The 13,390-nt window shown below is 33.7% G+C and overlaps 2 protein-coding genes and 2 non-coding genes across 4 annotated transcripts; 2 read left to right on the top strand and 2 right to left on the bottom strand.

Moving 5' to 3' along the window:
- Window positions 1–205: 205 nt before the first annotated feature.
- LOC110606656 (calcium uniporter protein 4, mitochondrial) lies at window positions 206–1,838 on the bottom strand. Its single transcript, XM_021745568.2, has 2 exons — window positions 1,185–1,838; window positions 206–1,059 (listed from the first exon to the last, which is right to left on the bottom strand). Exons 1-2 carry the CDS (start codon window positions 1,779–1,781, stop codon window positions 565–567), a joined length of 1,092 nt encoding a protein of 363 aa, XP_021601260.2. The 5' UTR covers window positions 1,782–1,838; the 3' UTR covers window positions 206–564.
- Window positions 1,839–7,223: 5,385 nt separating this feature from the next.
- On the bottom strand, window positions 7,224–10,412 carry LOC110605819. Its single transcript, XM_021744466.2, has 6 exons — window positions 9,955–10,412; window positions 8,648–8,774; window positions 8,152–8,291; window positions 7,986–8,048; window positions 7,816–7,884; window positions 7,224–7,700 (listed from the first exon to the last, which is right to left on the bottom strand). Exons 1-6 carry the CDS (start codon window positions 10,153–10,155, stop codon window positions 7,629–7,631), a joined length of 672 nt encoding a protein of 223 aa, XP_021600158.1. The 5' UTR covers window positions 10,156–10,412; the 3' UTR covers window positions 7,224–7,628.
- Window positions 10,413–12,836: 2,424 nt separating this feature from the next.
- On the top strand, window positions 12,837–12,908 carry TRNAD-GUC. The gene has a single exon. It is a non-coding gene; the product is annotated as a tRNA-Asp (tRNA).
- A 147-nt stretch (window positions 12,909–13,055) lies between these two features.
- Window positions 13,056–13,127, top strand: TRNAD-GUC. Its single transcript has one exon. It is a non-coding gene; the product is annotated as a tRNA-Asp (tRNA).
- Window positions 13,128–13,390: the final 263 nt, after the last annotated feature.

Raw genomic sequence — 13,390 nt, 5'->3', positions numbered from 1 at the left:
AAGCCCACTGGATATAGTGTTGTAGGCTTTTGATGGAAGCTCTTTATATATGGAGACTGACCTCAGAGAAATAGCGACGGCACTTTGGTGACAAAATCTAGCTTTTATCCTCCTAGGTCCACTTACCCAATACACATTTCAGTTTACCATCACGTAAGAAATAACTAGACAAAATACTATAAATGTAAGAGAAGCCACCTAGTTCGATTGTATAATTAATTAATTATTCAGCTTTTACCAGGAAAATAAAATTCTAGACAAAATTAAGGTACTTGAACATGGGCATGTATGCTTTACAGCGCTGTACAATTTTCAGAATCTGTAGCAGAGGAATATAATCCATATTCCACAATGGACATGCAGATACAATTGATTTTGGGGGGCTAAGACCAAGAGCCTGTCTAAAATTACTGAGAACTTAGGCCCAAAGGACACTGCCCAAATATAAACATGTCTCACTGTTAGATCCTATTCCTCCATTACGGTATTTAAGGAAACACTTACGATGTCTATACAATCCGAGTTTGTGCTATATTTGCGTCTTGGAAAATTTACAATCTCATATTAGTAGTGCATGGATCTAAGAAATTCTCCCTCCTTGCTGTTCAATGGCTTGTAGTGTTCCGAGTGCGGAAACCCATAACCCAAGTTTGGATAAAATGCTTTTCGAAGTTCGTTATATTTTTGCAAATCGAAGCTGTGGATTTGCATGAGTTTCTTTTGCTTGGCTTTGAAGCGGCGCCGGAAGTAGCCTTCAAAAGATGGTTCAACGGATGTCCTAAGAAAGAAAGCGTAGGCAAGGGCGAAATGAAGTGAGGTGACGAAGAAGCATATTGGCTCCATTACATCCCAACTTAGTTCCCAGAAAGTGAGCCTCATGAACCCGAGTGTTTGGACCACTAAGAAACCTAGTCCACAATAAAGCTCACCCCGAACTTGGGCTTGAGCCTTTTTGTCAATTATAGCCTTTTGCTGCTCCATCTGCTCCAGTTGTTTCCTTCTCGGGTCATTAGGAAGAGCCATGGATTGAGAGATTATGCTCTCCATTGATTTGGCCACCTACAAAACCATGGAAAACAATTAGATGGGTTAAGCATATTCATGCATGATTTTCGGTGACAAAGTCAAGAGAAAATGTAACACAATTTTATTTTTTTAACGTTATTATCATTTTAATTTAATACCTGCTCGGGCCGAAGAAAGACAGTGTTTCCCAGAATGATGACGTTTCCGGATTGATCCAACGTCTTAGCAAATTCAATTCCTTGATGTTCATTGCCGCATTCCTCCACACATAACTGAATAAACTCAGAGTACGAAATTGATGCCTTTGGAATCTCCTTGAACTTCATTTTCAGCTTCTCCACCTGCGAGAGTCTCAAAAGCTTCCTCGCATCCACAACTGAGATTCCAAACAGATTAGGATCTCCGGTAGCTGTTTCTTGCGTTGTTGGAGGAGTGAGTGCATTTAGGTGGAGACGTTCTCCATTAATATTAATGCCTTTAAGCTTCTCCCTCAGCTTCTCTCCAACTGGCACGGAGAGAAACTCAGGCAACTGGTTCATGGCATTTCGGTGAAGGAATCGTCGAAAAAATCCTTTATCAGAGGATTCTGGCGAGGTCAGGGACTCTCTATGAAAGTTGGTTTTTGCTGCATTTGATGTTAGTGAGGGTTGAAACTTAGTAGGAGAAAAGATAGGTGAGTGTTGTAAAGTCCCCGTCGATGGTGCTATTTTGTAATTATCAGAAAGATGCTTCGAGAGCAATTTACGAAGCGCCATTGATGGAGAGGAGAATGAAGTTTCAAATGAATGGTCTTTGAGTGTGAAGATGGAGGTCCAGGGGTATTTATAGGGGTCCAACAATAAAGGAGAATCTTGCAATCTCCACTTATCTTTTGTTTTAGGGGCAATAAAAGAGAATTTGTACCATAATTTCTACTAATACGTAGAGGAGTTTTTCTTTTTTTCTTTTTTCCAGCAAAGTCACAAACTTCCTTATCTTCTGATTTTGTGCCAACTTTTACATATGCAGAGAGATCAGAGATAGAGATTGAAATAATTAATCCTCCCATCCCATGTTTGGTTGCTGAATCATTCTCCTTTCCATTCAATTAGCATTCATCAATTCTTAAATGGCTTCCATCATCCATGTGTTTGTTGTATATATAACATACTGAAAATATATATTTTAAAAAGTTTTTCTTTCTGAGTCAGAATTCTCTACCTAACAACTTCTAATTGCTCTCAGGATATACAAAGCTCTTTTTTCTCCCTTTCTCTTTGACAATTCTTCACGGAACTCATGCATGCTTCAGCATCACATGCAAATCAAGAAATTAATCTTTGAGAGACTTCTTCAGCAAAGGGGAACTGCCCATTAATCAATAATATAATATTATACCTTATACGTCTTCTTTTTTCTTCAGTAACTGAAAAATTATGGATAAAATTAATTTCCAAGATATTTTTCTTTACTTTAGATGTTATACGTATCGCCATGACTAATGGGAAGCGTAATTTAAGCAAAGATGAAACCATTATAATCCATAATCACATTATTTTAGACCTTGATAGTGGATGGATCATATAGCTTATTTGTAGGTTTTTATTAAAGCAATAAATTGTGGGTATCCTCTTCAAGCTTAGGAGGACGTTAATGGTGATGAGGTGATCATGATAAGGATATAATTTTGGATTCTAATATCAAGTGGGGTTGTGCATGCAGAGATTCCTAGCCTTGAGAAAAATCTAGAGGGGCATCCAAACATAAGAAGAATTCATCAAAGGAATTAATGATCACAAAAAATTAACCCCTACAGTATTAAAGAATCCCAACAAATTGGGGACTGATGGGAATCATATTAGGCAGAAGGGCAGGGTTGTTGGATTCCATTATCTGAGTTGTGTGTGGGTAAGGAATTTTATGGACACTTAGTGGGAAGTCTACTACAGCCATTAGCAGCATGTGAATCCTCCAAGCATTTCAACTCTGTCTACAACTACAACATTGTATCCATTTCATCCATGAATCCAATTGATTTTGTTGATTCCTTTCATCCTCTACACTAAAAAAAGACAGAATCCCTTGTTAGAATTATGAATGGAAATTGCTGTAGCAAACTAGCTTTCCCAAAGTTAGGGGGTCTCAGTCTCAGTGGGAATCCACCATGGCGTTGCACCAATCTTCTCTCTTAGCTCGACAACACTAGACACCCCAATAATTGATAATGGCAATACTCATGTCTTGTAATATATATATCTCATTTTCTTGTACGTCAGAAAGTTTGACTTGAGTTTTCCTTCATGGAGGGGATTTAATTAAATAAAATCATGCTTTTTCACTAAAATGATTCTACGTAAGCCCACTGGACACAGTTTTTGATGGAAGCTCTTTATATATTGAGAGTGATCTAAGAGAAATAGCGATGGCACTTTGGTGACAAAATCTAGCTTTTATCCTACTAGGTCCACTTACCCACTACACATTTCATTTTTTCTTTAAGAGAATATTGGATGATGGAATGTGAGTAATTAACAAATCTTCCAATCACTGATGGATTTGCCAGATGAGAAATGCACTATGTATCAATTTCTCTTTTGTTTTATATTCATTTGCCAATGACATCATTTGAAGAGGCTCTTTTATTAAGCATTTTAATTCATGATGACTAGTATTTTACTAATGATTAGGCAGCTGACCAATTACAGGATAATATAATTTTCAGAAAAAAAAATGATGCTTCGTAAAAAATAAGTTAAAAAAAAAAAAGACAAAGATGAGAAAATAAGGGTATAAAAGAGAAACCAATGAAGATAAAAAAAAAAAAAAAACATTACATCAACTTCATCAACAGAGAAGATATGGTTTCCTCAGTGGCGCCCAAAATGAGGGGGTATTTTGTTGTGTATGCTAATGGTGAGATGATGATGATGCATCCAACCATTAATCATGATGGATGTTATATATGTTCCATTGATCAATTATTGACCATGATGGATGTTACATTAATAATATAATTTTTTAATGATAACACCATAAATCACATAATTTAAAAAAATTATTTATCATTTACAGGATTTACAGTTTTGATCTGATAGTAAATATATTTGAATAAATATGAAACGTTTCAAGTCCTACTCCTTCAATTCATATCTAAAAAAAAAATTATTAAAATTAGTTTAGTCATCACATATTAGTTTAAATTTATTAATTTTTTTATTAAAATTATTAATCATGTTTTGTTATTATTGGTTGGATATATTTCTTCCAATGAATTAATTTATATTATATTCTTGATATGGGTTGACATTTTTTTTTTATGCAATTGGAGGAAATTAACAAAACGTAGGATTTTGAGCATATCAACTAGCAGCTTAATGATGCCCACATCTGATATGGGGAATCCAAATCCTTTTAACTTTTCCACAATTAATATTTAATTAATTAATATTCAAATTATAATAGTTTTGATATTAAATTGTAATTTTTCATATATGTACATAAAAATTTTATAAAGAAAGAAAATTATAACTATTTATATTTATAGGCAGCTCTAATTGAGTTTAGGAGTTAATTAGAATATTTGCCTAATTAGAGAAGGGAATTGGATATTGCTTTAATTACGTGGCAGATTCCTATTCACAACAAGCAGATCACCTAGCTAAGGAATTTATTCACTTATCACTTCTTTAAATTATTTGATTTGCTTACGCATACATATGACAAATCAGATTATTATTCTTTTCTATTGGAATCAATAATTTAATTTAATTGATTTTTTTTAATAAATTTTTTATTGAAAATAAAAAATTATTTTTTTAATTTACAAAAATTTCATTATAAAAAGATGAATTCTAACATAATTTGTTTTTTTAAGAATTCATTTAAAATTTTTTATATGGGATATTTTTCTTCTGATGAGCCTACAGGTTAAATAAATTCAACCACACTTTGTCGTCCTTTTTCTTTCTTTTCTTTTCTTTTCTTTTCTTTTTTTCCAGAATATCACTCATGCATAGAGAATTTGTAGGATAAATGTTAATTTTTGGGAATTTGTAGAAAAAAAAATGATAATGGAATAAAGGCTAGAACATGGACTTAATTGAAAATTTTATTAAAACAAGGGACTATAATGGAATTTTAAATGGCAACTAATCAAATTTATTACTTCAACTATAAAAAAAATGGCAACTAATCAAAAACCTAATTAATTAGGAACTGAAATTAACTAGGGTGAAACAGCTTGATTCATACCGTACATTGAAAATTTTAATGATTATTAGATTAGACATATACATTTAATAATTATTATATATTTTTTTAATTTATACTATTATAAAAAAAATCAGATACATAAACAAAAAAGTCTCAACTAATTGCATTGGTTAAAGAACTTAATTGGAAATGCATTGAAATTATTTATAAAAATAAAAAAGAATAAAAATTTTACGGTGCAGATATCCTATTTTCATGTATAAAAATTTGATTGAAGAATGGTATGGATGCCATTGAATGTAAGATATTATCAGTTTGGCTACAAATCCAACCTACGAAAAGATTTGACCTCTCTGCTTCGAGAGCTCTTTGCAATCCGCTGGGAGAAGTAAAGGAAAGTGAATATCATTTTGGTTCGAATCGAAAAAATGGATTGAATTAAATTAAATTAATTTTTTTTTAATTTGGTTTATTTTTTATTTTTAAAATTTTGATTATTTTAATTTAATTTTAATTAGATAAAAATTAAAAAAAGTCAAATCCATTAATTACAATAATATATTAGTTTTTATAGTATATAAATATTAAATTATAGTTGATATTAAAATATTTTAATTAAATTTTAAAATATTAAAAATAAAATAAAAAATAAAAAAATTATTAAAAAAATTAATTAATCAAATCCAACTGAATCAAATTAGATGATGCGATTCACATTGATTTTTAACTAAAATTAGTTTAATTTAATTTTTATAAATATTAAAATTTTAATTTTTAATTTATTCAATTTAATTTGATTTTGAATTTAACTAGCTTTTATTTGAAAATAAGAAAGAAATTTTTTTTTTTAAAAAAAAAAAGAGGGTATTTTCCCTTGTTTGGGGATAAGAAAGAAAATAGCATGGGATGAAAAATAACTTAGAAGTTTTCATCCGGTACCTTTCTCTCCCTTTTGGAGCAAGTATATTTCTTTTTTAGAATTACATAAATATCCTCATATTATTAAATTTGTTTTTTTACTTATGCATAAAATATTTATCATTTTCGTAAAATCACATTTACTGCTTTAAAAAATATATTATTTGCAGTAAATTCTTTATCTAAATTTATTTTATAATTAATTGCTATTATTAAATAATAGGTCTTTATAGGTTAAAGCGTATAAATATAAATTAAAAATAATATTTTTATTCTCTCCACTTTTTAAACAAAGCCCAACCAAACAAGATAAAGGAAAATAAATATATTTTCTTTCACTTATTTTATACTCTTTATTTCCTTTTCTCCCTTTACTAATCCAAACATAGTGTAAGACTAACAAAGCCCAAAGGGAAAAGGTCTCTTGGGCAGGTGAAGGTGAATGAATAAATTAGGCCTACAACTACAATCGGCAAAATTTATTATTTGAAAAGAATTTTAAAATATTCTCTACTCATAATATTCATAATCATTAATGTTTATTATTAAAATCATAATGATGATTGAGCAGTTTTTCTTATTCATTATGTAGAAATAAATCAATTTTGGGGAAAGCAAATCAATATGTTTCTTAATATTATAATTAAATAATAAAATATTTTCATTTCAAGTTTCAACTATGCTTTCTGAACATAAGCAACGAAATCCATATCAAAATCAGTACAGTAGAAGCGTTAGGCCGAGGAGCAGACAGATTTTCAGTACTGGGCAAGAGAATTTATGAGTGGGTCCCTTTTAGATACATCAAATCCTCCCACTTGAGACTTTATTGGACTGCCTAAGATTCTGATTGTATAAATATAAATTTTCTTTTATAGGAAAAAGGCTTATTTTACTAGGGCTACACAGCTGAATATATTTGGTAGACTATACAACCAAGTAAAAAATGAATATCTACTAAATATCTCAAAAAAATAGATGAGACTTCCATGGAACTAAACTCGAATCCTCACCCACTCTCATTAAGATAAACACAAAATTTACCCAGGCAGTATTCCACTGAGTTTAGATTAGAATGGCCTAAGAAAGAGAAGAAAAGCAGAGAACATAGAATATATATACATTTTTCAGAAGTCCACTTCCCCAACGTCAGCAATACATTAAACCAAAGCTTAGAAGAAAATGCCACAGGGACTTCTTGGAGGTCTAATAACCAGTTTACATAATATCTACATAACTACACTACCAAAAAGGGCAGCAACAAGAAGAAGAAAAAGAAGAAGAAGAAGAAGAAGAAGCAGCAGCAGCAGCAGCTCTATAGCTGGGACATAATAGCAACTACCACTACCAGCCCCCGCTAAATACTAACATAAACGATAATGATAAACAAGCCATACATATGTTACAGACAGGGAAGGGGACATTTAGGTACCAGTATCTGTTAGTATTTGAGATTCAGTACATCTCAAACATTGTGACTGATAATCATGTCTTCACTTGCAGACGGTCTTCAGTCTCTTTGCAGCCTGAACAAATCCCACAATCACCTGCAGCTCGTCCATTTGCTTCAACACCAAAACAATATGATGGTTTCAGTCAACTCGCACGTTTAATAAACTCCCAATTACAAAACCAACCTCTTCAGTTTTAAAGGTGTAAAAGGATTGGTTTTGCAAGTACCTGGGACATAAAATGCCTCTGAACAACATCTACTAGTTGCTCTTTAGATGGGTTGGGGATAGCATCCACCTAGAAACATTTATAATGTATATAGTTATTAATGAATGTGCCGCACAGACAAGGAACCAGTCATCAAAAGTATCTCTCAATAAATAAAATAAGAAACGCACAAGATTGAAGTGTCTCCAATATCTCCACAAGGCAGCCATCTCTAATTTGCTGAGGTCAACTTTCTGTGATGGAGATGTTCATGGTAAAATTAATTTATTTCCTTGCACAGTAAACAAATGAAAACAATATGAACAAGTAAATAGAGTGGCTAAAGATTTATAATACCGCGGTCCCACGAGGTGTGGAAACAGAGCCCTTAGACTGCGAGTCACAAGAGAGGGACCTGCTCATAGTCTTGTGAGATGACCCCGTTGATTTATGCGTCCTATGCCTTGATCTATGGGACTTTTGGGTGTCATCGGATGCTGGAAAAATCAGGAAGAGCACAAACAGAATTAAAAAAGGGTGGTGGGTGGGTCCAATTAAAAGATAAAGATATCAAACAAGGGAGCTTTTGCCATAATGAAAGTAAAAGGTGAAAGACAGAACGGATCCTATGTACCATACTTGATCGCTTTCCACTGAAAAAAAGTAATACTCTTACAAACTAACAATTTGGGTCTAAGCAAATACTTAATTACATCCTGACATAAGAGTTTGTTCAAGGCCGGAAAGCTCAAGAAATAGAAATATCTTTCCAAATCAATTCATTAACCAGTCACCATGTGTCAACTAAAATTGAGGACGACATTTAATAATGAAATTAAATAACCAAACTCACCCATGTCAGATCCATTCCACTGTACATTATCAAATTCCAAATCATCGTCATCCTCATTCCCGGTGGGAGCCTCTATCACACTAAGGGCATTCCTCTGTAGCTTTACTTCTATGCCATTTGTAAGAACCTACAATTTTTAGTAAAAGGACATTCCAAATATCAGAACCAAAACAAAATCATATGAATAATATAAGAGATTTACAGGGACAAGCATTGGAATCCAATACTAATAAGTTATCAAATAAGTTTCTGTTCTGGATTTCAGGCAAACCATACATAACTACATAGTTGTTCGCAATCAAAAAAAAATTTCTCCAAGTCAAAGATTAAGATGCTTTCTGAGAAGATAGCACAATAACTAGAGTGGAGTAAAATAATCCAAATCATGGGCTTTATTGTCATCAAAAGATATGCTAATTTTCATTTCAGATTACATATTATATAGAAATTCCCAAGACAAATGAACAGTATGTCAGACACTTCAAAGAAAACCCGGCAAGCAAAACAAATTTCAAATGAGTTTATGTTAAATAATCATCCATGCATAGAAAGCTCAAGACTAAGCAAAAAGGAAAACTAGCAATCCGATCTTGAAATCAAAATTTGGGATAAAGAGAGAAGAAAGCTAATTCAATACATAATTCAATCCAATAGAATATGTATTGAATTTTCATACACTTCTACAAATATGTGAATAATTGCGCACAAGCCCAAAACCCCATCGCGTGGAACTAGAAAGCATGAAAAAAAAGGCATAATCAAAGAGGGAAGGCAATGAAAATAAACTCAAACAAGTTGCAAAACCACATCAAAATGCCAATTTAAAATCCCAAAATAGTAAAATCCCACTCAAACACCAGATCCATTGGTTAAAAAGCGCATGCAATGAAACCATTACCCAGTCCCAGAAATTGTAAATTGAAATCAACATAAAGCACCTTAATTTAGGAAAATTTACACAATATATGTGCCTCACAAATTATTATCGAATAATAACTATCTACAATGAGAATTGAAATTAATTTTAAAAAAGGACACCCAAATTTTAACTTATGGATGATCCCAAATTTACAAAATAAAAACCGAACCCCATAATGAGCAAAGTAAAATACACTACCAAAACCCAAATCTTAAACTGCTAAAATTGACCCACATTGCCAAAACACACCATTTAAACACAACAAAATACCTTTTTTTTTTCAAGATAAAAGGTTCAAAGCTGAGTAAAACAACATTATAACCCAAAATCAATCCGAACCAAACCAAAACAATGAAACCCAATTACTGAAAGAAGTCCAAACGAATACCAGCCAATGCCAGCCACCAAGCCCAACAGCCTTCTTGACCACTCCTTGAAGACCCACAAGCACCGACTTGGTCCTGTTATTTCCGGTCACCACCACCTTAGTGTGACGAGGCAACACGGAGAGCTCCTCCTCGCTGCTGTCTCCACAGCTCTGCAAGTGCGGGAACCCTCCATTGACTGAACTTTCCACAGCCTCCAGCATTATTTCTATTCCAACTCAGTGAGTCAATGCAAAGCGGATGCAAATTAGAGTTTCAAAACTCGAAATTGGAATTAAAATGAAGATCATGCATTGCTGAGCAAGTATATTGAAATTTCGGAAACAAAAAGAAGAGAAATTGAGGAGAAATTTCGGATTTTCTGAGAGAGAAAAAACACAGAGGGAGTAATGAGAGAGAAAAGAGTGTTCTTTAATGTGAGAGAGAAAAGACGAGAGTGACTGGGTTTTGTTTATTGGTTGTGTTGCTATGAATCCCGACGAGGCGAAATGAGCCAGTGGAATATCGCCACGTAATGATAGAGAGAGGTTTCGTTAATCATGCACTTGGATGAGGGGACGTTAATGAGTTGCGAAAAAATCACTAGCCGGTTTTCGAAATGGAGTTGTTTTACTTGTTTATACCGGTTGGGCTGACCCTTTGACCACCGGTTCTAGTGGGGTGATGGGCAAATATCAAATGACCAAAATGCCCTTCACCTCGCCGCTTCCTAATATATTTCTTTTAAATATAGTCTTATTATAAATTTGATCCATATTAAAATTAATTTAATAAAATTATGCAATTTAAGTAAGATTTTATTTTAAATTGCTTTACTTTAAAATATTGTATATTTTAAATAATTTTTTACAGTAAAAAATAGCGCGTGGGCGGTTGGTAATTTTGTGAAGAAAGATAACGGAGCTTCTTTTTTGGAAGGATATGCATAGATCCAAGGAACTACGAAAGCAAGTTTAGTGCAGGAGAGAGGAAAAGTAACGCCAGAATGGAACGTAACGGAAACTCCCGCAAATTCATCTGTGGGGTCCACGTGTACACAGTCTCTACCTGCCATCAGTGCTGTCTTGTCCGACATGGGATACCAAATTTTTTATTTTTAGTTATTTCCCATTCCTGAACGATTATTTTAAAAAATTAAAAAGAAAACATATTTATCTGGCAGTCTTTCCCACCCGATTTTCCCGCCACAACAGAGCAAAATCAACCGTCGATTTTGGATTATAAAATTTATATCCGTTAGATCGTTTAGGGACTCGATCAACCGTTGGATTGAGAGGCATTGGCTACACACAGACGTCATGATCACACAGTAGAAATTATAGTGGACCCTTTTTAACATTTCTATCACGTGAACAGCAGCAGCAGCACAAACCATGCACATGCACAAATCAACCAGAATTAGTCCGTCAAGTCTGAACAAAACTTCAATGGAATGGTTGATCTAGTGTGTGCAGCATCATGGTTTTAATGTAGTTGGGCACCACAACATCACTTCCATCCGAGTGAATACATTTAACAAAAATTAGAAATGTGGAGCTTTAGCTGAATTTGTTGACTTATTGTGCTAATTCCAAGCCTGCCTTTTGCTAAAAGTGGGTTATGTTTGGCACTGGCACATCTTTACAAATATCAAATACTGATCTTTAATTTAAAATTAAATTAGATATAATAATTTATTTATAACAACATAAAACAAAATTAATAATTTTCAAATATTTTTTTACAACACTTATTTTTATTTTCAAAAAAGTGCTTTTTCATCCAACCTCAATTGTGAATAAGCTTATAAGATTTTTCCCAATAGATAAGAGGTGATGGTGGTGGTACTGGGGAGCAGGGTATGAACCCACAGCAAGCAGTGATAAGTAAAGCAGCCAGAACACTGGGCTCCACCTTGTAAGCACCTCGTTGCTTCCTTTCTCCATATTATTTCATCTAATTGTTACCAATTATCTTTATATGAAATCTCCATAGCCACAAAATATCAGCATCCATCTCTCTGATCTTTAATTTCACTGCAAAAGTGACATCCCAATATCGTCAGAGAATGATCTGTTTCATGGAATGCAACGCACGATACAATAATCATAATAGTAAAATGGAAGATTGAAGGTGGTAAAGAATATAAGCGTTGATGCTCCCCTATGAGGGAGCTTGACTTCAACCAAAAACTAAAATGAAGCTAGATGGGCATGTGCATGAGGATAAATTAGGTGAAGAGTCTATTTTGGTTTCTTTTATTGTGGTCACAGAATTTGGTTCCAAGTTTTATATATGTAAATATTTTGTTAGGTGGAGTGAGTTGGGTTTAATTTGGGAAATTTTTGTTAGAGGCAATATCATGAGAAGGACGCACTGGTCCCCTTACTGCTGTCAAAATATCTTCATCACTCCCCCCTACCCAAAAAAAAAAGAGCCTATTTTTTAGTCCACCAAGCAGAAAGCAGTTCATGTGTTTCCAGTGCCCTTATTCTACAGATAAATTTTAGTATTTTATGAGAGGTTATAGAGGTCAACAGTTAGAATTCTGCATTGGAAACAAAAATAAAAAAATAAAAAACATTGTGCTGTTCTCTTAATTGAAAAAGGAACAATTTGAATTCACATTCCAGTCAATGGCCGGATATAATTTCTAGTTGTCTCTCTAAGCCAGCCTAGTGACCCAAAAAGTGTTTAGTTAAAAGGTCCAGCCCATCATCCAAAAAGGTCAAATTCATGAGGACACAAGCCTATCATTAGCAATGCATCCAAAAATACTTCTCCAAAATATCTGTTTTTTTTTAAATTAAAAATTTTTTTAAGCATCTTTAATAAATATATTTTCTTCTGATGCAACTGAAACTTATTGATCGATCATGGGGAAAAAGGCCGACATTCCCATCCGGTCGTTGTAGTATAGTGGTGAGTATACCCGCCTGTCACGCGGGTGACCCGGGTTCGATCCCCGGCAACGGCGATTGAATTTCAATTTTCTTTTTCTTTTTCTAATTGCCATCTGTAGCTCGTTGGACCATCGCATTCGTACGAACGCCATGCGAGCATAAATTAAACAGCATGCCTGATTGTACAGTCATAATTAAAATGGTGCCGACAATCTCATTCGGTCGTTGTAGTATAGTGGTGAGTATACCCGCCTGTCACGCGGGTGACCCGGGTTCGATCCCCGGCAACGGCGATTGAATTTTAATTTCCTTTTTCTTTTTCTAATTGCCATCTGTAGCTCGTTGGCCCACCGCTTGCACCATCGCATTCGTACGAACGCCATGCGAGCATAAATTAAACAGCATGCCTGATTGTCCATATGCATAAGAGAGCAAGTCAAATAGAATAGTGACATCTCCTGCTCCAAATGGCCAAAGCCAACAAACATATCCCTCCTATACCAAGCCTTTTCATTACCCAAATTCTTCTTCGCTTTTTTATATATATGTTCTCTGG

The sequence above is a fragment of the Manihot esculenta genome, chromosome 18, assembly GCF_001659605.2.
Source record: "Manihot esculenta cultivar AM560-2 chromosome 18, M.esculenta_v8, whole genome shotgun sequence".
NCBI lineage: Eukaryota > Viridiplantae > Streptophyta > Magnoliopsida > Malpighiales > Euphorbiaceae > Manihot > Manihot esculenta.
Note: the sequence above shows the minus strand (reverse complement) of the source record. Positions and strands in the feature narration are given on the sequence as shown.

Bases quoted from the DNA above. Each gene is read 5' to 3' on its own strand.
- LOC110606656 (XM_021745568.2), bottom strand. From the start codon at position 1,781: ATGGCGCTTCGTAAATTGCTCTCGAAGCATCTTTCTGATAATTACAAA. The intron at 1,060-1,184 runs GTATTAAATTAA...ATGGTTTTGTAG, and splicing joins TCTTTCTTCGGCCCGAGCAG to GTGGCCAAATCAATGGAGAG.
- LOC110605819 (XM_021744466.2), bottom strand. From the start codon at position 10,155: ATGCTGGAGGCTGTGGAAAGTTCAGTCAATGGAGGGTTCCCGCACTTG. The intron at 8,292-8,647 runs GTGAGTTTGGTT...TGATTTTTCCAG, and splicing joins GTGGAATGGATCTGACATGG to CATCCGATGACACCCAAAAG. The intron at 8,049-8,151 runs GTATTATAAATC...TCTCCATCACAG, and splicing joins CCACACCTCGTGGGACCGCG to AAAGTTGACCTCAGCAAATT.